This window comes from Globicephala melas, chromosome 11 (assembly GCF_963455315.2).
Source record: "Globicephala melas chromosome 11, mGloMel1.2, whole genome shotgun sequence".
In the NCBI taxonomy this organism is placed as follows: Eukaryota; Metazoa; Chordata; class Mammalia; order Artiodactyla; family Delphinidae; genus Globicephala; species Globicephala melas.
In genome coordinates, this window is record NC_083324.2 from 41,974,901 (window position 1) to 41,998,443 (window position 23,543).

The window sequence follows — 23,543 nt, forward strand, 5'->3', positions numbered from 1 at the left end:
AACCACTGGGCCACCAGGGAAGTACCAATATGTTTTACGTTCTAAAGCCAATTTGAAAATGGCTATCCAATAAAAGGAGATCTACCTGGAAAAAATACTTTGGATTAGAGCTAACTCTGATCTTCAAACAATGTACCAATTGTGCACGTTTGCATTCTATTTATGATTTTTTTCTTAAGATCATGTCATTTAATAGTGACTTTTAAACATTAATACACCAAAAACACTTAAGTCAATGTTAGCAAGTTTTAGTTAGCAATAAGAACATTATCTTTCTAAATGAAAATCCGTGAAACAATCTACATTGTTTTTCTGTGATACCTTCCCATGGACAGCCTGCCTTAGAATTAGCCAGGAAGCTTCAGGATTTTTTTTTTTTTTTTTTTTTGGCTGCATTGGGTCTTCGTTGCTGCATGTGGGCTTTCTCTAGTTGTGGTGAGCGGGGGCTACTCTTCATTGCAGTGCACGGGCTTCTCACTGTGGTGGCTTCTCTTGTTGTGGAGCGTGGGCTCTAGGCACGCAGGCTTCAGTAGTTGTGGCACACGGGCTCAGCAGTTGTGGCTCACGGGTGGATTCTTAACCACTGCACCACCAGGGAAGTCCCTTCAGGATTTTTTTTAACTTTCTGAAGGGGTCTCTTCAGATCCCTTCAGGATTTTTTTTAACTTTCTATTTTTCCAATTTAAATATCATAATGAGGCTTCCCTGGTGGCGCAGTGGTTGAGAATCTGCCTGCTAATGCAGAGGACATGGGTTCGAGCCCTGGTCTGGGAAGATCCCACATGCTGCGGAGCAACTAGGCCCGTGAGCCACAACTGCTGAGCCTGCACGTCTGGAGCCTGTGCTCCGCAACAAGAGAGGCCGTGATAGCGAGAGGCCCGCGCATCACGATGAAGAGTGGCCCCCGCCTGCCATAACTAGAGAAAGCCCTCGCACAGAAACGAAGACCTCACACAGCAAAGATAAATAAATTAATTAGTAAACTCCTACCCCCAACACCTTCTTTAATAAATAAGTAAATAAATAAATATCATAATGACTCCAGGTACCTGCAGGCATGCACAGACAGGCACTTATTAAGCACATACTCTGTGCCAGGCACCATCCCAGGCTCTCCACAAGCATTCATCTGTTTTACCCTTGTAACACCCTATAAAGTGGGGAGAAGAGGGTGGTAGGCAGAACAATTGCACCCCAAAGATGTCCACACCCTATGTCATCCAGAATCCAGAAGCCCATGTCACTTGCAACCAGTGAATATGTTACCTACATGGCAAAAGGGTCTTTGAAGATATGATTAATGAAGGATTTTGAGATGGGGAGATTAACCTGGATTAACCAGATGGGCCCAAAGTAATGACAAAAGCTCTTATAAGAGAAAGAGGAAGGCAGAAGATTCAGAGTCTGAGAAGGAGAGGTGATGATGGAAGCACAGGTCAGAGAGATTTCAAGTTGCTACGCTCTGGCTTTAAAGTTGGAGAGCAGTTCAAAGTCAATGACAGAAGCAGCCTCCAGAAGCTGGACAAGGCAGGGAAAGAGATTCTCCTCTAGCGCCTTCAGAGTGAAGGCAGCTCTGCCAACATCTTGATTTTTATCCCAGTGAGACCTATTTCATGGACATGTAAGACAATGAATCTGTGCTGTTTTAAGCGACCCAGTTGGTGGTAATTTGTTACAGCAGCAGCAACAGGAAAGGAATACAGTCTGTTCCCATGAGAGAAGTAGTCAGAGGGGAAAACTGGACCAAATTCCCCAGGGGTATGCAGATTGTGAGGCTGGGGGGCGGAGTGTCACACTGACTTGGAAACAACTGGGGAGAAGAGAGACATCTGGAGCCAGTAGCACGGTCATCCTTGTGCAATGGGGGGCCCCAGAAACCCCTTCCATCATCAGAAAAGTTACTCAGCTCCGAAGATGCTGTCTGTGATTGGCTTTGGATCCAACCCAATAGTGATGAGATTAAGCTTCCTACTTGGGTTTGATGTGCTTAGAACTGAAGCAGCATGAACAAACCCGGGGTGTGGAGACAGAGAAGCAAGTGTCCTATGAAGAAATGTTATAATAAACATTCAATATATTCAAAAAGTCAGCTTAACTATACAATAAATAGATATAAAAAAATCAAGTGTCTTGTAAAGGGATATTACACAACCAAGGGCTCCATGGAAGAAATGTTTACACTATTACATTAACATGTCACATCATTTCATACCCCATGCATATAAATAGTAACTATGCAACTGAGGATAGGTAACCCTGGCTAATCTAATTGATGCTGTGTACGACTGCTTACACTCTTTAAAGAACTGTTCACTCTTTCCTGTGTTTTACCTGCAGGACGCCCTTTGCTTTGCTGTGGCTTTTTCATGTCTTATAACTTCAATTTTTGTTTGTCCTTCCTGCTATCACTTGGAATACACAATGTAGCTCATGATCTCTTACTCCCTCTGCCTGGACCCATGGGTGATTCCAGTGTAGAAACCCCCTTTGGGTATAATTATAATCCACCTGAGCAAGGGAGGCTCTTCTGGGAAGGTGTCTGCCAGGCTGCTAGATCAGCACCGAACCTGTTGATCATAGTGGAAATCTGATGATTTTCCCACCAATTCTCTTCCTACCCTTTTGCTTTTGGATATTGAATAATGCTGCTAAGAAAAATTATCCAAAACTTAGAAACAGGCAAAAGGGATTGCTCCTTCAGTGTAGGCTGGGATTGGCTAGCAGACCCACATCCCCCAGGGATTATCTGATTTTCTAGGGATGTGTACCTTTGTTTGACTCCCTATTCACTATTGTTTAAGTTATTTTACAGCCCTGCTAGGTGAAAAGGAGAGGTTAACTTGCAGAAAACTCAGAGCTACGAAAACGCTTTATGTCTGAGAGCGATGCAAATGGCTCCCATGCAAAGACAATGCCAATGATTTCTGTCTCACAGAAAAGATTTAGGTTAGATTTAGATTAGGTTTATGCCTTGTAGGACGGACATTAAGCAGTTTTGATTCTATTAGTAAATTCATTTCAGCACGCCTGTGACCCTATAAACCACCCTTCCTTGAAATCTCATTTGAACCAGTCTTAACATACAAATGGTTCTCTCACTAATTAATGAGTTGAATAAAATCCTTGACACATGTTCATTTTATATTTGTATGGGAGTCATATTTTTAACTTCTGAAAATAAAGCTTTAACAACACAAAAGGTCTGTTGCAGTCAGCACTTTGAACAGGTACTCGTCTCTCACCACTCCTCACCTAACGGGGCTCTGAGCATAGGAACAGCTATGGTGTGTTAAGAAATTAAATTGACCCAGGAGGCTCTACAGTGGTTAAACATCAGTATGACTCAGTTCCACAAAGTTCTCACTCTCAATTTATCCCAGATGTTAATGGGGACGGAATAGTCTCTTTAAAAAAACAAATATAACAACATAATATTTTGAACAACCAATATTTTAATATCCTTAATTTAAAGATGAGAGTGGGTTAGGGATTGTATATGCTGTACAGTGGTTCTCACAGTGTGGTCCATAAACCTCTGGGGTCCCTGAGACCCCTGCAAGGGGTCTGCAGGTCAAAACTATTTTCATCATAATAATAATGCATGGGTACAACGTTCATTCAAAGTGTAAAATAGGCCAACACATTTTAATATAACAGAGTACAAAAAGTTCATTGATATTTAGATTCAACACTGCAACTGACCTTTAAGAACCCACCACTTGTTGAGTTTTGGTGTAGTATCAAAGGAGAATACTCATAATTATCTGCAATGGTTATTAAAATACTTCTCCACTTTTAGCAGGTTCTGTTATTTAGTTCTTCTGGTATTTACTATTATAACTTTAAGTAATAAAATTGTACTACCTCAAGTATGATATACTATCTTTATTTTTATTTTTTTATTATAATTATTATTTTTGGCTGCATTGGGTCTTCATTGTTGAGTGCGGGCTTTTTCTACCTGTGGCGGCTTCTCTCGTTACAGAGCATGGGCTCTAGGCGCATGGGCTTCAGTAGTTGTGGCACATAGGCTCAGTAGTTGTGGCTCATGGGCTCTAGAGCACAGGCTCAGTAATTGTGGCACACAGGCTTAGTTGCTCCACTGCATGTGGGATCTTCCCGGACCAGGGATCGAACCCATGTCCCCTGCATTGGCAGGCATATTCTTTTTTTTTTTTTTTTTTAAATAAGATTTAATTTTGTTTATTTTTTTGGCTGCATTAGGTCTTCGTTGCGCATGCAGGCTTTCTCTAGTTGTGGTGAGCGGGGGCTACTCTCTGTTGCGGTGTGCGGGCTTCTCCTTGTGGTGGCTTCTCTTGTTGCGGAGCACAGGCTCTAGGCACATGGGCTTTAGTAGTTGCGGCACACAGGCTCAACAGTTGTGGCACGCGGGCTATAGAGTGCAGGCTCAGTAGTTGTGGCACATGGGTTTAGTTGCTCCACGGCATGTGGGATCTTCCCGGACCAGGGATCAAACCCATGTCCCCTGCATTGGCAGGCAGATTCTTAACCACTGCACCACCAGGGAAGTCCCTGATATACTATCTTTAGACAGTTCTGCTGACCCTCTACCATATAATATGAGATATTCAGCACAGTCATACAGCCTTCCTCCCACCTGACCCCTATTCTAGTTTTTGCTACCTTTGTTAGTTTTAGCTTTAATAGCTACCTTTCAACTTAAAAAAAAAAATAGACATAAATCTCTAATTCTCCATCTATGACTCCTTGTTATGAAAGATGTAGGGATCATCTCACGCTTGCTTCTACTTCTCTTTCCCAATTTCACCTCCTGATTTTTTTTTTTTTTTTAGATGTTGGGGGTAGGAGTTTATTAATTTATTTTATTTATTTTTGCTGTGTTGGGTCTTCGTTTCTGTGCGAGGGCTTTCTCTAGTTGTGGCAAGTGAGGGCCACTCTTCATTGCAGTGCGCGGCCCTCTCACTGTCGCGGCCTCTCTTGTTGCGGAGCACAGGCTCCAGATGCGCAGGCTCAATAGTTGTGGCTCACGGGCCCAGTTGCTCCGCGGCATGTGGGATCCTCCCAGACCAGGGCTCGAGCCCGTGTCCCCTGCATTAGCAGGCAGATTCTCAACCACTGCGCCACCAGGGAAGCCCTCACCTCCTGATTTTTGTTAGCTATGTTATTTTTTATGTTGTCAAGGTTTAAGACATTTTGTGTTATTCTCATATTCTAAACTGAGCCTTCTATATGAGTCTCTATACTGATTGTAAAATGTTTTATATTTAAAAAATAATGATATTATAAGTACTATTCTTTGCAAGATGAAGCAATGTGATGTGACCCACAGAAAAGTAAATATAATTCTATGTCATTAAATCCCTCTGGTCAAAGGAGAACATCTAAAGTATAACGGTACAATGAGTTTTCTACTTGGTACTTCTGAATTTTCTAGACCAGTGCTATCTGGTACTTTTCTCATGTGGAAGCATATTCTGTTATGATGGGAATGTTTTATATCTTTGCTGTCCAACACTAGCTACCAGCACGTGAATGTGGCTAGTATGACTGAGGACCTGAATTTTTAATATTATTTAATCTTAATTACTTTAAATTTAAATTTCAACAACCACATGCAGCTAATGGCTATCATCATACTGGACGGTGCAGTTCTAGGCCATGTGATGATACTCTTTCTCTCAACTCCTGCCATCTAAGGCTTATCTACTATTACTGACCTCCTGCTTTAAGAAGCATTCCATTTCTTGGGAGGCCACTAGGTGTGGGCACTGTGCTTGTTGTTCTTTAAATATTACCTTTCTCTTCCCAAGACCCGACAAGGAAGATATTATCACCCATCAGCAGATGAGAAACCATGATTCCTAAAGGTTGTCACCAGCCGGCACACATCTATGAGAGGTAGCTAGGATTTGAGAAACGTGTTCCTCCTAAGCCTCCTTCTTGACTGCATTACAGACATTGTTATGTGCTGGGAATTCAAGGGTGAAAGAAGCTCAAGCCCTGTCCTGGAGGCACCAAACTAAGCCAGACAGTAGTTACTCTCTGGGCCCGCTGTGATTGATTTCATGAATGTGAGGTTGTGTACATTTTCACTGCTACTGTGCAAACAGAGTTTATTTTATTCCTTATTTAACAATGATGTCTTCTAAGAAGATACAGAAGGTTTACAGAATCTTAAAAGCAGAGCTAACTTTAACGTACCTCTTTTTGATAGGCCAGTCCAGCTTCATAGAGTTTAATAAAGAGATACTGAGTCCATTTGTAGTAATCTGGTAAACACGTGGTTATTTCCTGCCAAAGAGGGGGAAAATCAGGTATAGGCCATTGTAAATATCCCCTCTCCCAACATATGCATCAGCTTTGCAATTCAATTTTGAAAAGCAATCACACTGCAAAAATATTTATCAACCTATAATATTTTTACCAATTTGCAAAGTAAGGGAAGAAGCAATTTATTCTGGGAAGAGAGATGTTATCGAAACCCACCCTCACCTTTCCCAGGGCATGTTTAATGATGCGAAACTCGACATGTCTTTTGCACAGCACCACCCACCATGTATGCAAGTAATAGCTGAATTACATTGTACAAAATTGGGTACTCCCATTCTTGTCAGCATAAACATATTTGGGGGCCAAGAAGCTAATTCATAAACGTTGTTCATTTTAGAAGCAATCACAAAATTCAGGAAGAATATTTGCCTGCTTTGGTATGATCCTCACTGGAAAACAAACCTGTGCTTCTATATATAACTGGGGACTGGTAGCTCTTTTAGACTCATTATATTCCATTTATCCCATTATGTGAATCATGCTGTAGTCTACTTAGGAAGGCCCATTAAAAAGCATTATCAGGGCTTCCCTGGTGGCGCAGTCGTTGGGAGTCCACCTGCTGATGCAGGGGACACGGGTTCGTGCCCCGGTCCGGGAAAATCCCACATGCCGTGGAGCGGCTGGGCCTGTGAGCCATGGCCGCTGAGCCTGCGCGTCCTGAGCCTGTGCTCCGCAATGGGAGAGGCCACAACAGTGAGAGGCCCGTGTACCGTAAAAAAAAAAAAAAAGAAAAATTACACAGGTCTGCAAGATGAACTGGAATAGGGAATGGGGTGGGGGTAAGGGGAATGTGGTGGAAATATTCCCAGACCTTGTTAAGGTAGGTATGTTCTTTAAAATTCTTATCCAGTAGAGGTTTAAAGAAATAGGTGAAGCAAATATGACAAAATAATGACAACTGTTAAATCTAGGGGTTGGGCTCTTTTCTCTATTTTTCTATATATTTAAGTTTTTCAAAACAAAATATCAAAATACTCCTAATGAATATGTATATGTATGTATGTACATACATATGCATTTTCTCAGCCCCTGAATCTGCTTCCATAGATTGAGAGTAAAAATTACACAGCAATGGAACAGCATGATATTCTTCACTTAGGTTTGTAGTTTTGAAAACTATTTTTATCTAAAATAGAAAAAAGATGATAGATCCAGTCAGGGGGAGGAAAAAAACAAGATTATCCAACCACGCATTAGCCCACTTTCAGTCAGACGGGTGATGCAAAGTGCATTGTCTTTGGAAGTGTCAGCTCCAAGGTGAGATGAGGTGTGTGGGGTACAGGTCCCCTCTTTCACTCTGCCTTCAAACTTGGGTCTGACATTTTTTATTTATATTGTGTTTTTGCACATGTCATTTGAAGAAAAAGTAACATCAGCTGCTAAAAGAGTACACCTCGAAAACCACGGCTCCGGCACCGTCATTCCAAACCCAACAGAACTGTTTCAACTCATGTTTACCTCACTTGCACCGCCCCTCCTGCTGAAGTGTTGGAGGCTCCTGCCTAGAGGAGGCTGGGGACATCCTGGGGACAGGAACCTCGCTCCCTCGCTCCTGCCCATTTATTCCCATCTGCTGCACACAGGGCCCAGCCACGACCCTCAGTACTGCCCACTCCATGAAGAAATGCCAGAGCAGGAGTCCAGTCTCACAAGAACCATAAGCATGGTAGGTCAGAGACCCTGCTCGGAAAAGTATTTCTTGAAAAAGTCAAAGAGCCTTTCTGGAACCTCCCTTGATTTGTTGATTAAAAACAACAACAACAACAACAACAAAAACCCGAACAGCTATTTCTAGTCTTCTAATGCCTCATCTTAGTAAAAAGCATCAAACATATCTTTCTGAAATTAAACTGCTTAAAAGCTTCACTGTAGTCAACTGGCTAGAAATTGAGACTCCCTTTTCACGCTTTGGGAACTAATTTAAAACCCAGCCCTGTAGACAAAGGTCTTCTGGGGTTTCAGCACCCACAAAGATGTTAAGACCCCTTCCTTCCTTTTCCTAAAGCAGGGATTCTCAATGGGGAAACTTTTGCTCCCCAGGTATGACTGGAAACATTGCTGTCTGTGACAACTGTGATGGGGGCGAGGGTGGGGGCAGCTGTCAATTGCACCTAGTGGGTAGAAGTCAGGGATGCTGCTAAAACCCAACATACAATACACAAGACAGCCCCTAGAACAAAAAATTTTCCAGCCCCAAATGCCAATAATGCCAAAGGGAGAAACCCTACTCGAAGGATTTCAATCTTTTTTAGTCTGAATCTGTAACCATAGATTAAGGGGAATGAGCCAAGCAACTCTGGAGGGCAGTCCGTAAAAACGATAAAACGTCCTTGGGAAGAGTGGAAACGGGAGTAAATTAACTTAAGTTTCCCTCTCTAGCTGGTGTGACCCCATCTCCGTTGAGCACACCATGCAACGCAGGTGGGAATGCTGCACGATGCAGCCACCGGCCCTTCCACCAACGCTGAGACCAACCAGAGGGGAGATCTGGCAAGTTGGGTGCCAGAAGACACAGGTCTGAAACTGTTAGGCACACATAATGCTACTCACTGAGAAGGACTGACTGACTTTATGAACTAAATTTTAAATCATTCAATATACCTCCGAGTAGCTGTCTGACCTGGAAAATCTGCTGTAATAAATTCATGTAATAAATTTCCTATTTTGAAGTTAGAGAGGTTTTTCTTGACACAACATCAGTTTATCCCCGCCCATGAAAGAGTTGTTGAACAAAATGTTTAAAGATCATCCTTTGGAATGCAGCCCACAGTACCCAAATGTCTAGGCCCAGCCCTGCCTGTCCTCCAAAGGGGAGCCCTACTTCTGCAGGCTGGGGATTCTTGTCCTCAAGCTGTGGGACGGCACCATCTTGGTAAGACTTCTCAGTGAGACCACCAGAGGAGTCAAACGAGGGCTGTTGTCTGTTTTCCAAAATCCCTTTTCATTCCTGTGCCTTCCTTGCCCTGCTTTCCAAATAAGCCAACACCTACGTGAATGCATCCTTCTTTTTAAAACAAAAAGTCAGGTAATTCAAAGTTATAGCTCCAAAAGCAACTGCAATTCGGCCACGCTGCACATAGATCTATATAAAGATGTCGACTTTTATAACCCCCTGAGCTCTAGAAAGTGCAATCTAGCTGCCAAGAGACCAAATTTATGCATCTGGAATCTCAACTAGACTCATTCCTCCACACTTTTAGCATTAGAAATGTTTTAGCATTAGAAATATTTTGCACATTCACAGCCAAACCCAGGGCCCAACAGAGAAGGTGACACATCCCAGAACACAAGTAAGGATCAAAACGTGAACGTTTGAGGCCTGCTACCCACACCTCAGTGACTGTACAGATTAATAACCAAGCCAGCCTTGCCAGGACTGCCTGCACACAGTGCTCGGCAATGGCCACAAGAAGGCCGAGGTGCAGACGTCCACCAGATTGTCCCTGAGAGAAAACAGCATTTGATCTGTGAAGGTGACTGACTGCAGTGTACCTCACTGAGGTCTCTTCAGGCTGACACTCCTTGCTCCAGGAAAAGAGAAAGAGAGAGATCCAAGGGAAGGAAAACCCACTTTGCAGCCATTTGACTGGGTTCAAGTCCTTGCATCATCATTAGCCTTGTAGCCACAGCTGAGTTTCCCTGTCTAGAGGAGAGGGGTGATGAGGTCTGTCAGAGGGGCTGTAAGGACAAATTTGATGATGTGTGTAAAGCACACGCTGGGCACATATGACGGATCGATGGTGCCACTTCCCTTGCTTGACTCAGAGTGTGTGACGAGAGGAGGGAGGCTGGCTCCACCACCACACCCCTCTCAGAGGCGGCTGATGTCCTCATTGGGCTACTGGGACAGGGCAAAAGGCAGAGGAATGGACTGGGGTCAGAAGAGCTTGCCATCACAATCCCTTACCAAATGTTGGCTTTCTGACTAAAAAGAGATAGTGCTTATGAGGGGAAGACCAAAACACATGACCCAGACCGAGAAATCCACACCAGGTTGCTCCCAGTCACCTCTGGTGGCAATGCCCACCGCAGGGAGAGCCAGCAAGGTCGCTTCCTAACCCCACCTTTCTGCTCTGGCAGGATTTAGTTGGGTCTTTGTTTCTTGGTCCCACTGCACTTTTGACAGTGATTGGTCCCAGATCACAGAACCACTCAAAGCCATCAAGCATGTAATTTGCATTGCAACCTCACAATGTTTAGGTCAGCTATCAGGATTGAAGAAAATGAAACAAACCAAAACCTGAGGCAACATTTTATCAAGTCAGTCATTCGGTGGCCATGTACACGGGGAAAATAAACACAGTAAGAAAGGTGAGCCACCACCATGCATCACAGTTTCCAGCATCGTCTCCCCTCTCCTCAGTCTCAACAGAGCCTTCTGCCTCCAAAACAACCAATCTTGTAAACAGAGGAGAGAGGGGGGTACTCACATACCTTTTCTGTGCATTTCTATCATTTGCTCTTTACTGCAATGGATCAAAAGGAAAGGTATGGTAATAGCCTTGCCTTTTATTCCTTCCTAGGTTCTCTAATTCTGAAGGGGAGGGGTTCTGAAAGCATAGCACAGCTTAAAGGCTGGAGAAACCTGCCTCAGGATTCATACTGCAGAGCTTAGGAGTAAATATATATACTGCATCAGATGTTCCTCACTGGTGATGGTTCAAGGTTCCAGTCCACAGCTCTGTGCACCTGCTGTGTTGGAAGAAGGGAGAGGGAGGCTCACCAGAAACATCTGTCGGAATAGGACATGTATGGCCACCCCCGCACGAAGTCCTCTAAACTTAGCACTGGCTCTCAAACTTGGTTGCACCTTGAAATGGAGCTTTAAAGGTTACTGGCGCCTGGTTCTCACCTCACCCCCAGAAATTTCATGTGCTGCCAGGGTTGAGAACCATTGCAGAGAGGTTCTTCCCAAATACATCTCCCTCCCAAATACTGCATTAAGTGACAGGGTCCTCTGTCCTGCCCTTGTGTCTTCATGGAACTTAATGAACTGGGCTTCGACAGGAGCTAAGGGCACAATTTAGGCCATATGAGATTTCTAACAAGGGCCCCCAGTGCACTGTGCTAAGAAGGGTCTCTCCAGGAGCCTGTCCTGGATTCAAATCCTTCCTGTACGCCTCAGGCCTGCCCCAACACAGATTCTCTTTGCCCTTACAGTCAATCGTCACTGTCTGTGTTCACAAAATAAACATAAGAAAACAATAAGAAATAACCACCTCCATCCAACAGACACAGAAACTTGATTAGGTAACTACTGTGCTCAATGATCAGCTGTTTAAAAATACAAGACTGTCTGACAGCTCATCCCTCTTCCCAGAGGAGACTTGGTTCTAGAAGAGAAGCTGCAGAAAACCAACAAGAGTGGCCTGGCCTTCCCCTGGGGCTTCACAGGAAGAGGTAGGGGGGAAGATGACTAATTCCTCACTTAGAGGCTCCTACAGGATCCTCAGGCAGGAGGGGGCATAGAGAGTGGAGGCAGACCGCTCAGCACAGCCCTGGCTTGGAGTCTTGATTAGCAAATAACAGGACACATCTGTACACGGCTCTGCGCTCCCAAACTTCTCCAGCTCTCCCCTCCTCTCCTCTCCCGTCCCGCGTCCCACGGTGGCGCTGCAAGGCGGTGCCATGGACGCTGCTTTACACACGAGGAAACGGCACCTCGGTGAGGAGGGGGTGGCCTGCCTAACACTGCCCAGCTTTTGGGTGACGGAATCAAGAGAGGAACCCAGGTCTCTGGGCTCAGAGAGGCACCAGGCAGTGAAACAGCACCTTGGAAAGTACAGCCAGGCTGTGCCCAGACTGACTCAAATGCGTGCTCCAAGGAGGTCTGGGTAAATCAAGCAGGAGGAACAGGTTGGAGCACTCTTAGATAAAGGAATACTGCAGTGAATCTTCTTTTAGGAATAACAACAGCAGTAATAATAGCAAACATTTACCAGGCGCTGCCTAGTACTGGGTCCCATTTTGGCAGTTTAGAAACATCTCACTTAGTTCTTATTATGATGCAAGCAGTCAGTTATTACAGTTATCAAGTGTGGACTTGACATCCCTGCTTAAAATTGCAATTAACCCCTGGCCATCCTGTCCCCCACCCCTTACCTTGTTCCACTTTTTTATTTCTGTAGCGTTTATGACCTCCTAACATACTATATTATTTACTTATTTATTATGTTTATTGCCTATCTTTGTCTCCCCTCCTCCCACCCCCAGTCAATTGTAAGGTTCCTTCATTAAAGAAAGAATTTTTGTTGGGGAGTTTTCTGGCAGTCCAGTGGTTAGGACTTGGCGCTTTCACTGCCATGGCCCAGGTTCAATCCCTGGCCTGGGAACTAAGATCCCAGAAGCTGCGCGGTGAGGGAAAAAAAAAAAAAAAGTTTTTGTCTTTTTTCCTCCCACTGATATATTCCAAGAGCTTAGAACAGTACCTGGTACAATGGATGTTTAATAAAACGGCTGCTGAATGAATAAATCATTTTACGTTTCAGAAAACTGAGTCTCTAAGTAACTTGTTTAAGATCACATAGCCAGTAGGAGGCAAAATTAGGATCCAAACATGTGTCTGAGTGACTTGATGACGTATGACCCCGAATGATTTCTTCCCCTCAATGTCAGCCCAACTTTTGTAAGACTTTCACGTTAGATCTTTTCAAACACGGAAAGCCACATGAACCAAACACATACTACATGTAGTTAAACTTGTGTTATAAATGTTCACATAGCTGTCTTTCTATTGAATATTTGTACAACTTGCACTAAAGCTAGAATAAATATTTTAAATGTTATATCCTTGATTTACATAAAAACTATATATAATTTTTAATGACATGGGAACATGAAAGTTGATACAAAATGGAGTATGTTTTATGGTTTCAATTATATAAGGGAAAAATGATAAGAATACTAGAAAAAATGCTGACATATAAACAAACATTGGGTTGCCTCAGGATGACATTGATGATTGTGGGTGATTTTCTTAAAATTATAAAGTTTTCTGAACTTCACTGATGCTGTATAGTGATTGTGTATTACTCTGGGAATTCACCGATGGCTTTACAGTCCTAGAAAACCTTTAGATTCAAAGGAAGAAGAAAACCAAAGAGCTAGGTCTACAGCAATGCGACCCTTGCCCTGGTGAGGAGCTTTCCAACATACTTGGAATACACACCCCGAGACTCACACAGAAGAGATTAAAGGAACTAGAGATGGCCCATCTACAGACAAATGTCCTGGGGTCATAAAGGGGCAACCACATGGCCACCTCTAAGGCCCCCAGACAACCTTAGTATGTATCCATATAACCAATTCCAACAACCCAGGCTCCAAAGGGAAGGATCTGGCCTAAATGCAGAACCACGGGGGAAATATAACGGGGGAGGAGGGCTCACTGTCCACAATCTCTGGGTAAGAGGCCTAGGATGGCCTACCCACCTTCTAAGTTGCTATTATAAGGGTGTAAAGGGCCAGGTAGACACCTTTGCCTGCGAGTAATGAGCAAGAGTGGGGTGGGGGCAGGGCATGCAGTGTCCTGGAATCAGGAGGTTAGGGCTCAGATCCCACCTAGGGGCCATGTGATACAAAGCAAGTGACTTATCCATATCTGTACCTCATTTTCCCCATAAGTTGTGGCAAGTGGCCTCTAAGAGGGACCTCAATGATCCCTGCCTCCTGGTATTCTCACCCTTATGTTATCCCCTTCCTTTGAGTGTGGGCTGAGCCCTAGACACTTGCTTCTAACAAATAGAATACAGCAAGTAATGGGATGTCACTTCCAAGATTAGGTTACAAAGGGACTGTGGATCTGTCTTGGCCGTTGTTCTCTTTGTCTCTTTCTCACTCTCTCTTGCTCTGAAAAAAGCCAACTGCCATGCTGTGAGCTGCCCTATGGAGGCTCATGTGGCAAGGAACTAAGGTAGGCTTCTGCCAGCAAATGCAAGGAACCAGCCCTCAGTCCAGCAGCTAAAAACCACATGAATGAGCTTGGAAGCAGATCCCACCAAAGGCGAGCCTTCAAATGAGACCTCAGCCTTGGCCTTGATGGCAGCCTTATGAGGGACCCCATGCCAGAGGACACAACTAAGCCATGCCTGGATTCCTATCCCACAGAAATGATGAAATAATAAATACTTACTGTTTTAGGCTACTAAGTTCTGGGGCAATTTGTTATGCAGCAAATAAATAACTAATACATTTGTAAAAGGAGCCAATAATTGGACCAAATCCTGGGATAGACACGAAGATTAAATGAGAAAATGTCGGCAATGTATTTGGCAAATGCTTAGCACATAGATGAGAGGAGAATGGTGATGTCAGGGGCCCCAGGGGTATCTAAGGATCACCCGCTCCCTTCCCCACCGTGGTGGGGTGGAATCAGTCTGCTGTCCAGGCCACCACGGAATGAAAGGGAGGCCTAGTGCTCCATGCTCTTGCCTGGCTGAGTCTTCCTTTTTTTTTTTTTTTAATTTTTAAATTTAATTTTACTTTTTCTTATACAGCAGGTTCTTATTGGTCATCAATTTTATACACATCAGTGTATACATGTCAATCCCAATCTCCCAATTCATCCCACTAAACCCCCCCCCCACCGCCATTTTCCCCCCTTGGTGTCCATACGTTTGTCCTCTACATCTGTGCCTCAATCCCTGTCCTGCAAACTGGTCCATCTGCACCATATTTCTACGTTCCATATATATGCATTAATATAGGATATTTGTTTTTCTCTTTCTGATTTACTTCACTCTGTATGACAGTCTTTAGATCCATCCACGTCTCAACAAATGACCCAATTTTGTTCCTTTTTATGGCTGAGTAATATTCCATTGTATATACGTACCACATCTTCTTTATCCATTAGTCTGTCGATGGGCATTTAGGTTGCTTCCATGACCTGGCTATTGTAAACAGTGCTGCAGTGAACACTGGGGTGCATGTGCCTTTTTTTTTTTTTTTTTTTTGCGGTAAGTGGGCCTCTCACTGTTGTGGCCTCTCCCGTTGCAGAGCACAGGCTCCGGACATGCAGGCTCAGCGGCCATGGCTCACGGGCCCAGCTGCTCTGTGGCATGTGGGATCTTCCCGGACCGGGGCATGAACCCGTGTCCCCTGCATCGGCAGGCGGACTCTCAACCACTGCACCACCAGGGAAGCCCCTCATGTGTCTTTTTGAATTATGGTTTTCTCTGGGTATATGCCCAGTAGTGGGATTCCTGGATCATATGGTAATTATATTTTTAGTTTTTTAAACAACTTCCATACTGTTCTCCATAGTGGCTGTACCAATGTACATTCCCACCAACAGTGCAAGAGGGTTCCCTTTTCTCCACACCCTCTCCAGCATTTCTTGTTTGTAGATTTTCTGATGATGCCCATTCTAACTGGTGTCAGGTGATACCTCATTGTAGTTTTGATTTGCATTTCTCTAATAATTAGTGATGTTGAGCAGCTTTTCATGTACTTCTTGGCCACCTGTATGTCTTCTTTGGAGAAACGGCTATTTAGGTCTTTTGCCGATTTTTGGATTCAGCTGTTTGTTTTTTTAATATTGAGCTGAATGAGCTGTTTCTATATTTTGGAGATTAATCGTTTGTCCGTTGATTCGTTTGCAAATATTTTCTCCCATTCTGAGGGTTGTCTTTTTGTCTTCTTTATGGTTTCCTTTGCTGTGCAAAAGCTTTGAAGTTTCATTACGTCACATTTGTTTATTTTTGTTTTTATTTCCATTACTCTAGGAGGTGGATCAAAAAAGATCTTGCTGTGATTTATGTCAAAGAGTGTTCTTCCTATGTTTCTAAGAGTTTTATAGTGTCCAGTCTTACATTTAGCTCTCTAATCCATTTTGAGTTTATTTTGGTGTATGGCGGTCGGGAGTGTTCTAATTTCATTCTTCTACGTGTAGCTGTCCAGTTTTCCCAGCACCACTTATTGAAGAGACTGTCTTTTCTCCATTGTATATCCTTGCCTCCTTTGTCATAGATTAGTTGACCATAGGTGCGTGGGTTTATCTCTGCGCTTTCTATCTTGTCCCATTGATCAACATTTCTGTTTTTGTGCCAGTACCATATTGTCTTGATTACTGTAGCTTTGTAGTATAGTCTGAAGTCAGAGAGTCTGGTTCCTCCAGCTCCGTTTTTTTCCCTCAAGACTGCTTTGGCCATTCAGGGTCTTTTGTGTCTCCAGAGAAATTTTAAGAGTTTTTGTTCTAGTTCCGTAAAAAATGCCATTGGTAATTTGATAGGGATTGCATTGAATCTGTAGATTGCTTTGGGTAGTACAGTCATTTTCACAATATTGATTCCTCCAATCTAAGAACATGGTATATCTCTCCATCTGCTGGTATCATCTTTAATTTCTTTCATTAGTGTCTTATAGTTTTCTGCATACAGGTCTTTTGCCTCCCTAGGTAGGTTTATTCCTAGGTATTTTATTCTTTTTGTTGCAATGGTAAATAGGAGTATTTCCTTAATTTCTCTTTCAGATTTTTCATCATTAGTGTATAGGAATGCAAGAGATTTCTGTGCATTAATTTTGTATACTGCAACTTTACCAAATTCATTGATTAGCTGTAGCAGTTTTCTGGTGGCATCTTTACTATTCTCTATGTATAGTATCATGTCATCTGCAAACAGTGACAGTTTTACTTCTTTTCCAATTTGTACTCCTTTTATTTCTTTTTCTTCTCTGATTGCTATGGCTAGGACTTCCAAAACTATGTTGAGTAACAGTGGTGAGAGTGGATATCCTTGTCTTGTTCCTGAATTTAGAGGAAATGCTTTCAGTTTTTCACCACTGAGAATGATGTGTGCTGTGGGTTTGTCGTATATGGCCTTTATTATGTTGTCCATGCCCACTTTCTGGAGAGTTTTTATCATAAATCGGTGTTGAATTTTGTCAAAAGCTTTTTCTGCATCCATTGAAATCATCATATGGTTTTTATTCTTCAGTTTGCTAATATGGTGTATCACATTGATTGATTTGCGTATATTGAAGAATCCTTGCATCCCTGGGATAAATCCCACTTGATCATGGTGTATGATCCTTTTAATGTGTTGTTGGATTCTGTTTGCTAGTGTTTTGTTGAGGATTTTTGCATCCATATTCATCAGTGATATTGGCCTGTAATTTTCATTTTTTGTAGTATCTTTGCCTGGTTTTGGTATCAGGGTGATGGTGGCCTCATAGAATGAGTGTGGGAGTGTTCCTTCCTCTGCAGTTTTTTGGAAGAGTTTGAGAAGGATGGGCGTTAGCTCTTCTCTAAATATTTGATAGCATTCACCTGTGAAGCCATCTGGTCCTGGACTTTTGTTTGTTGGAAGATTTTTAATCATAGTTTCAATTTCATTACTTGTGATTGGTCTTTTCATATTTTCTGTTTCTTCCTGGTTCAGTCTTGGGAGGTTATACCTTTCTAAGAATTTGTCCATTTCTTCCAGGTTGTCCATTTTATTGGCATAGAGTTGCTTGTAGTAGTCTCTTAGGATGCTTTGTATTTTCGTGGTGTCTGTTGTAACTTCTCCTTTTCCATTTCTAATTTTATTGATTTGAGTCCTCTCCCTCTTTTTCTTGATGAGTCTGGCTAATGGTTTATCAATTTTGTTTATCTTCTCAAAGAACCAGCTTTTAGTTTCATTGATCTTTGCTATTGTGTTCTTTGTTTCATTTATTTCTGCTCTGATATTTATGATTTCTTTCCTTCTGCTACCTTTGGGTTTTGTTTGTTCTTCTTTCTCTAGTTCCTTTACGTGTAAGGTTAGATTGTTTATTTGAGATTTTTCTTGTTTCTTGAGGTAGGCTTGTATAGCTATAAACTTCCCTCTTAGAACTGCTTTTGCTGCATCTCATAGGTTTTGGATTGTCGTGTTTTCATTGTCATTTGTCTCTAGGTGTTTTTTGAATCCTCTTTGATTTGTTCAGTGATCTCTTGGTTATTTAGTAACATATTGTTTAGCCTCCATGTGTTTGTGTTATTTACATTTTTTTCCCTGTAATTCATTTCTAATCTCATAGCGTTGTGGTCAGAAAAGATGCTTGATATGATTTCAATTTTCTTAAATTTACTGAGGCTTGATTTGTGACCCAAGATGTGATGTATGTTCCGTGTGCACTTGAGGTCTTGGATCATGTTCACTATCATTATTCTGAATCCTTTTTCTGGAAGGTTTCCTATCTCCACTTCATTTAGTTGTTTACCTGGGGTTTGATCTTGTTCCTTCATCTGGTACATAGCCCTCTGCCTTTTCATCTTGTCTATCTTTCTGTGAATGTGGATTTTGTTCCACAGGCTGCAGGACTGTAGTTCTTCTTGCTTCTGCTGTCCACCCTCTGGTGGATGAGGCTATCTAAGAGGCTTGTGCAAGTTTCCTGATGGGAGGGACTGGTGGTGGGTAGAGCTGGCTGTTGCTTTGGTGGGCTGAGCTCAGTAAAACTTTAATCCACTTGTCTGCTGATGGGTGGGACTGGGTTCCCTCCCTGTTGCTTGTTTGGCCTGAGGTGACCCAACACTGGAGCTTACCTGGTCTCTTTTGTGGGGCTAATGGCGGACTCTGGGAGGGCTCACACCAAGGAGTACTTCCCAGAACTTCTGCTGCTTGTGTCCTTGTCTCCATGGTGAGCCACAGCCACCCCCGCCTCTTCAGGAGACTCTCCAACCCTAGCAGGTAGGTCTGGTTCTCCCCTGGGTCACTGCTCCTTCCCCTGAGTCCCGATGCGCACACTACTTTATGTGTGCCCTTCAAGAGTTGAGTCTCTTTCCCCTAGTCCTGTCGAAGTCTTGCAATCAAATCCCACTAGCCTTCAAAGTCTGATTCTCTAGGAATTCCTCCTCCCGTTACCAGACCCCCAGGTTGGGAAGCCTGACGTGGGGCTCAGGATCTTCACTCCAGTGGGGGGACTTCTGTGGTATAAGTGTTCTCCAGTCTGAGTCACCCACCCAGCAGTTATGGGATTTGGTTTTACTGTGATTGCGCCCCTCCCACTGATTCATTGTGGCTTCTCCTTTGTCTTTGGATGTGGGATATCTTTTTGGTGAGTTACAGTGTCTTCCTGTCGATGACTGTCCAGCAGCTAGTTGTGATTCTGGTGTTCTCACAAGAGGGAGTGAGAGCACGTCCTTCTACTCTGCCACCTTGGTCACAATCTCCTGCCTGGCTGAGTCTTAAATGCCAAGTACATCTCCATCTTTTAGGACCCAAACTTTTTGACCCTTTTATTTAAGTCCCCAAATTTTGTTCACCTTTCTAAACAGGCTGTCAGCTCCTGGAGGCAGGTGAAGGTCAGTGGATGGAAGGAGTGAAGGGCAGGCAGGCTGAAGACCAGGGTCTCAGCACTGGACTCAGTCTGTGGGTCTGCTGTGGACTCACTGGTAACCCTGGACAAATGACTCATCTCTCTGGGCCTCACTTTCCTCATCTGGAAACTGCGACACTGTTGTGAGGATCAAGGAATCTGGAGAGGGTCAGCCTGCCTTTCCAACACTGTCTGGCCCAGTATTTATGCATAGCAGCTGCTCAATAAATCTTCATTAAAGCAACAAATACAACAAAATTCAGGACGTCAAGTGTCACTATATTTAAAAAACAAATTAAAGCTTTGAGACAGAGCCCTTGCAAGTTTTCTTAAATATAACAGGTTTTCTAAAAAAGTATCAATAGAATGCCTTTGTTCTTGGAACTAGTCTGGCTTATTCACATTAAATGTTGTCAAGTAGGGGTTCACATGAGAAATGTCACTCCAATTCACAGTGAACCCAGTGTTCTAAGAAACCTGTCTGCAAAAGCTTTGAACCTCTAAAGGCAAACGAAGAACCACGTTTACCTCCATTAGCAACTTCTACAATATCAAAAACAAATGGCTTTTCAAAAGGAGACATACTTGAGATCAGTTTCTCAGCTCCCTGGTATAACACTGGTTCAGAATTCTGTGTTTCTCCCCATTTAATCCACCAATGAGAAAACACTCACCAAGAGTCTACCTTACCGAGTCCTTATCCTGAGAGACTCAATAACTGGCTATCATGATAGAAAATGGAGGTACAGAGAATAAAAAGAAGGGAATTTCCATCCAACTCAGGGCTCTGTTTCCTCATTTACTCACTGAATTATTCCACAGAGATTTATTGAGTACCAACAACATATGGGCATTAGGTCAGGGGGCATGAAGATTCAGGCCACCTACCTATACATTAAGCCTTTTCACAGTCTCTCCTCCCTTAAGCAGTTTCTCTGAACTGTCAGCCCCATTCCTATCCCATTCACACCCATTTGTGTCGGAGAGAAAAGAAAGGCAATCCATCACCCACCTCACCTCCCATAGGCATTCCAGGCCCTAGACCCATCCCTCCCACCTCTCCAGTTCTGCTTTATTCCATTGCATTTGCAGCTTTCCCAACAACTCTTTGTCATCTACAGTCCTAGCCAGGGGTCCCTGTTCTAGACCACACGGCCACTGCTTCCTCCCTCCTAAACTATTTGTTACCCCCCATGACTGCCACTGCCCAGGCTTCTTCAGCCTCACTGTCCGCTTCATCTTGGCTTTATCTTCTCATCCCTCTTCCTTCAACCATCTGTTTAATTCCATCTTGGTTGAGTTTCTCCCTCTGGCCTCCTTTACCTTCCCTGTTCTCCTCCTTTCTGCAGAACTGAGGGAACAGGTGTTAATATCAGGGTAATTAATAAATCATGAACCTAAGCATTTGTTTAAGAACTCATTTTTACATAATTATGTTTCTTCATCTCAGGACTAACTTTAGACTGAAAATGAGCATTTAATGAAAATTGAAAATGACAAATGCTAGACACTCTGCTTTTATAGAGCATGCATTTTATTCTTAAAGGTCTTGTTTTTCAAATCTAGGGCTACAGCTAAATTTTCAAGTAATTTGAAAGATTCATGTTCTACATGTTCTTGAAGCCAATTTAGAGAATGAATATTAAGTGAAGGGAAATCATGGTCTTCGCAGTTCTGAAGACAACTCACACTTTCTGAACTGAAATCAGACTCATCAGTAAGCTCCTCTTTTGCTATTTTCTTGACCACTATTTTTTTTAATTTAATTTAATTTATTTATTTATTATTTTTGGCGTCATTGGGTCTCAGTTGCAGCAGGCAGGATCTTTGTTGAGGCATGAGGGATCTTTCGTTTGCAGCACATGGGCTTCTTTCTAGTTGTGGCGTGCCAGCTCCAGAGCGTGTGGGCTCTACAGTTGCAGCACGTGGGCTCTCTAGTTGAAGCACGCAAGCTCAGTAGTTGTGGCATGCGGGCTTAATTGCCCCGAGGCATGTGGGATCTTAGTTCCCCAACCAGGGATTGAACCCGCGTCCCTGCATTGGAAGGCAGATTCTTTACCACGGTACCACCAGGGAAGTCCCTTGACCATTATTTTTTGAGCATTGTCATTTTTATGGTAACCTGAAAGCTGCCTCCTGCTACAAACTGCACAAGATTCTGTAAACTATCCATAATCAGACAAGAAGCAACAATTTGCCTAATTTCCTGGTAACTGTTCTTTGCCAGCTGACAAGAATTTCATCAAGGCAGTCAAACAATACAGACAGCTTTTCTAACTAGACAGTTGGGAACTGTCCATTAAACTGTCCAGAAAACCCTTCATTAAACTACAGATGAGAGGAATGGGTTTGAGTTGCAGTTTGTTATCGGTCTATTTGGGGAGATGCCAGTATTTCAACTATCCGTGCCAAACCAGCTCTCTACAACTGTTCCATTTTTCTGGAAGGAAAAGAACATTAATTTTATCTGCAACATACTTGAAAGTTTCAGGATCAACAGGGCAGAGTCATCTGAAAGATATTTTTGAGATGTGAGTTCTCTAGGTTTCCTGAATAATGTGAAGGCTATTTGTTAGATACGGACATGGATCCAGAGGAAGAGGAAATATCAATTCATCAATTCCTAGGATGCAAAAATGACAGCAGTGCCCAAAATGAGCTGTTCTGCTGCCTGCGAGCACCATAAGCATCGAGTAGTAGAAACCCATCACAGCTTAAAAGATTTCCTATGTGACACAGACTAAGAAATAAAACTATAAACTTAGAAAATAGTATAGAAAATTATTTTGAAGATCTTTTAGTCCAATGATGTTTAAGGGAAAGATTACGGGCAGGGAAGTGCAGATCAGAATCTCACAAGAAGAAGGAGGGATTTGAAACTATATACGCTGTCTTCTTCTGGGAAGATGGAATAGATGTACTTTTCCTTGTTCTTTCCACTAAGTACAACAAAAAACCTCGAATATTATATATATGTATAAAACAAACATAGACTCCAATAAATTGAAAAGAGAAGGTAGACTAATTAGAGACCTCAGCACCTGAGGAGTGACACAGTGGTGAGTTCCACGGATTTTCTCATAAGTCCCAAAATTGGAGCTAATGAAGCCAGTAATCCAGAAACGCCAAGGAGTACAGACAAAAAATTAAAAAGAAGGAGAAGAAAAAAAGAACAGCCTGCTCTCTTTAGCCAGAGTACCAGGAAAGGGACAGCCTAGCAAGAGAGAAAATTTAGACAATAATTGCTCTACCTTAGTCAACACCACAGAAAAAAAATGACAGTCCTACCCTCGCCAGCAAGGGCTCAGTGGAGAGTCTAGACTTACAACCTTGGGAGGCAATAACAAGGCAGCCCAATCTCTCTCTGTGTCAGTGTGGCATCACAGGAGGTTGAGTGGAAAGCCGGGACTCTCCTACCCGTACTGGCCGCTAAGCTTTTATATACAGAATGGATAAACAACAAGGTCCTACTGTAGAGCACAAAGAACTATATTGAATACCCTATGATAAACTGTAATGGAAAAGAATATATATAAAAAATAATGTAAATATGTATAATTGAGTCACTTTGCTGTACAGCAGAAACTAACACAACATTATAAATCCACTATACTTCAATAAAAATAAAATAAAATGCAAGTTAACTTAGAAAAAAAAACCCTTGGTGGTGTCAGTGGAGACCACAGGGGTGGGGTCTTGACTTCTACCCCAACCAGCAGTAATGAGGTGCCCCTCCCTATCCCTAATGGGACAGTGTCAGAGGAGTTCAAACGGAGAGTCAGGGAGACCATCCCTGCTCTATGAAAACTCCTGAACAGTAAGATTTGATGGGCCTCTGGATGATAACATGCAGGAAGGGTGGCCCATCCCAGTTCCAATGGGACAGAAGATTCTGTGCTTGAGACCCTCCTGGACCTCATCCTATATACTTCTTCATCTGGCTGTTCATCTGT

General features: G+C 42.9%; 1 protein-coding gene across 8 annotated transcripts in view; it reads right to left on the reverse strand.

The window, feature by feature from the left end:
- LARS2 (leucyl-tRNA synthetase 2, mitochondrial) overlaps positions 1-23,543 on the reverse strand; it is a 336,746-nt gene that overhangs the window by 157,428 nt on the left and 155,775 nt on the right. For all 8 annotated transcript variants that reach the window (XM_060307180.2, XM_060307179.1, XM_060307178.2 and 5 more), the window contains one exon: positions 6,184-6,273. In XM_060307180.2, the coding sequence (XP_060163163.1) occupies positions 6,184-6,273 (90 nt within the window). The remainder of the gene's footprint in view (positions 1-6,183; positions 6,274-23,543) is intronic.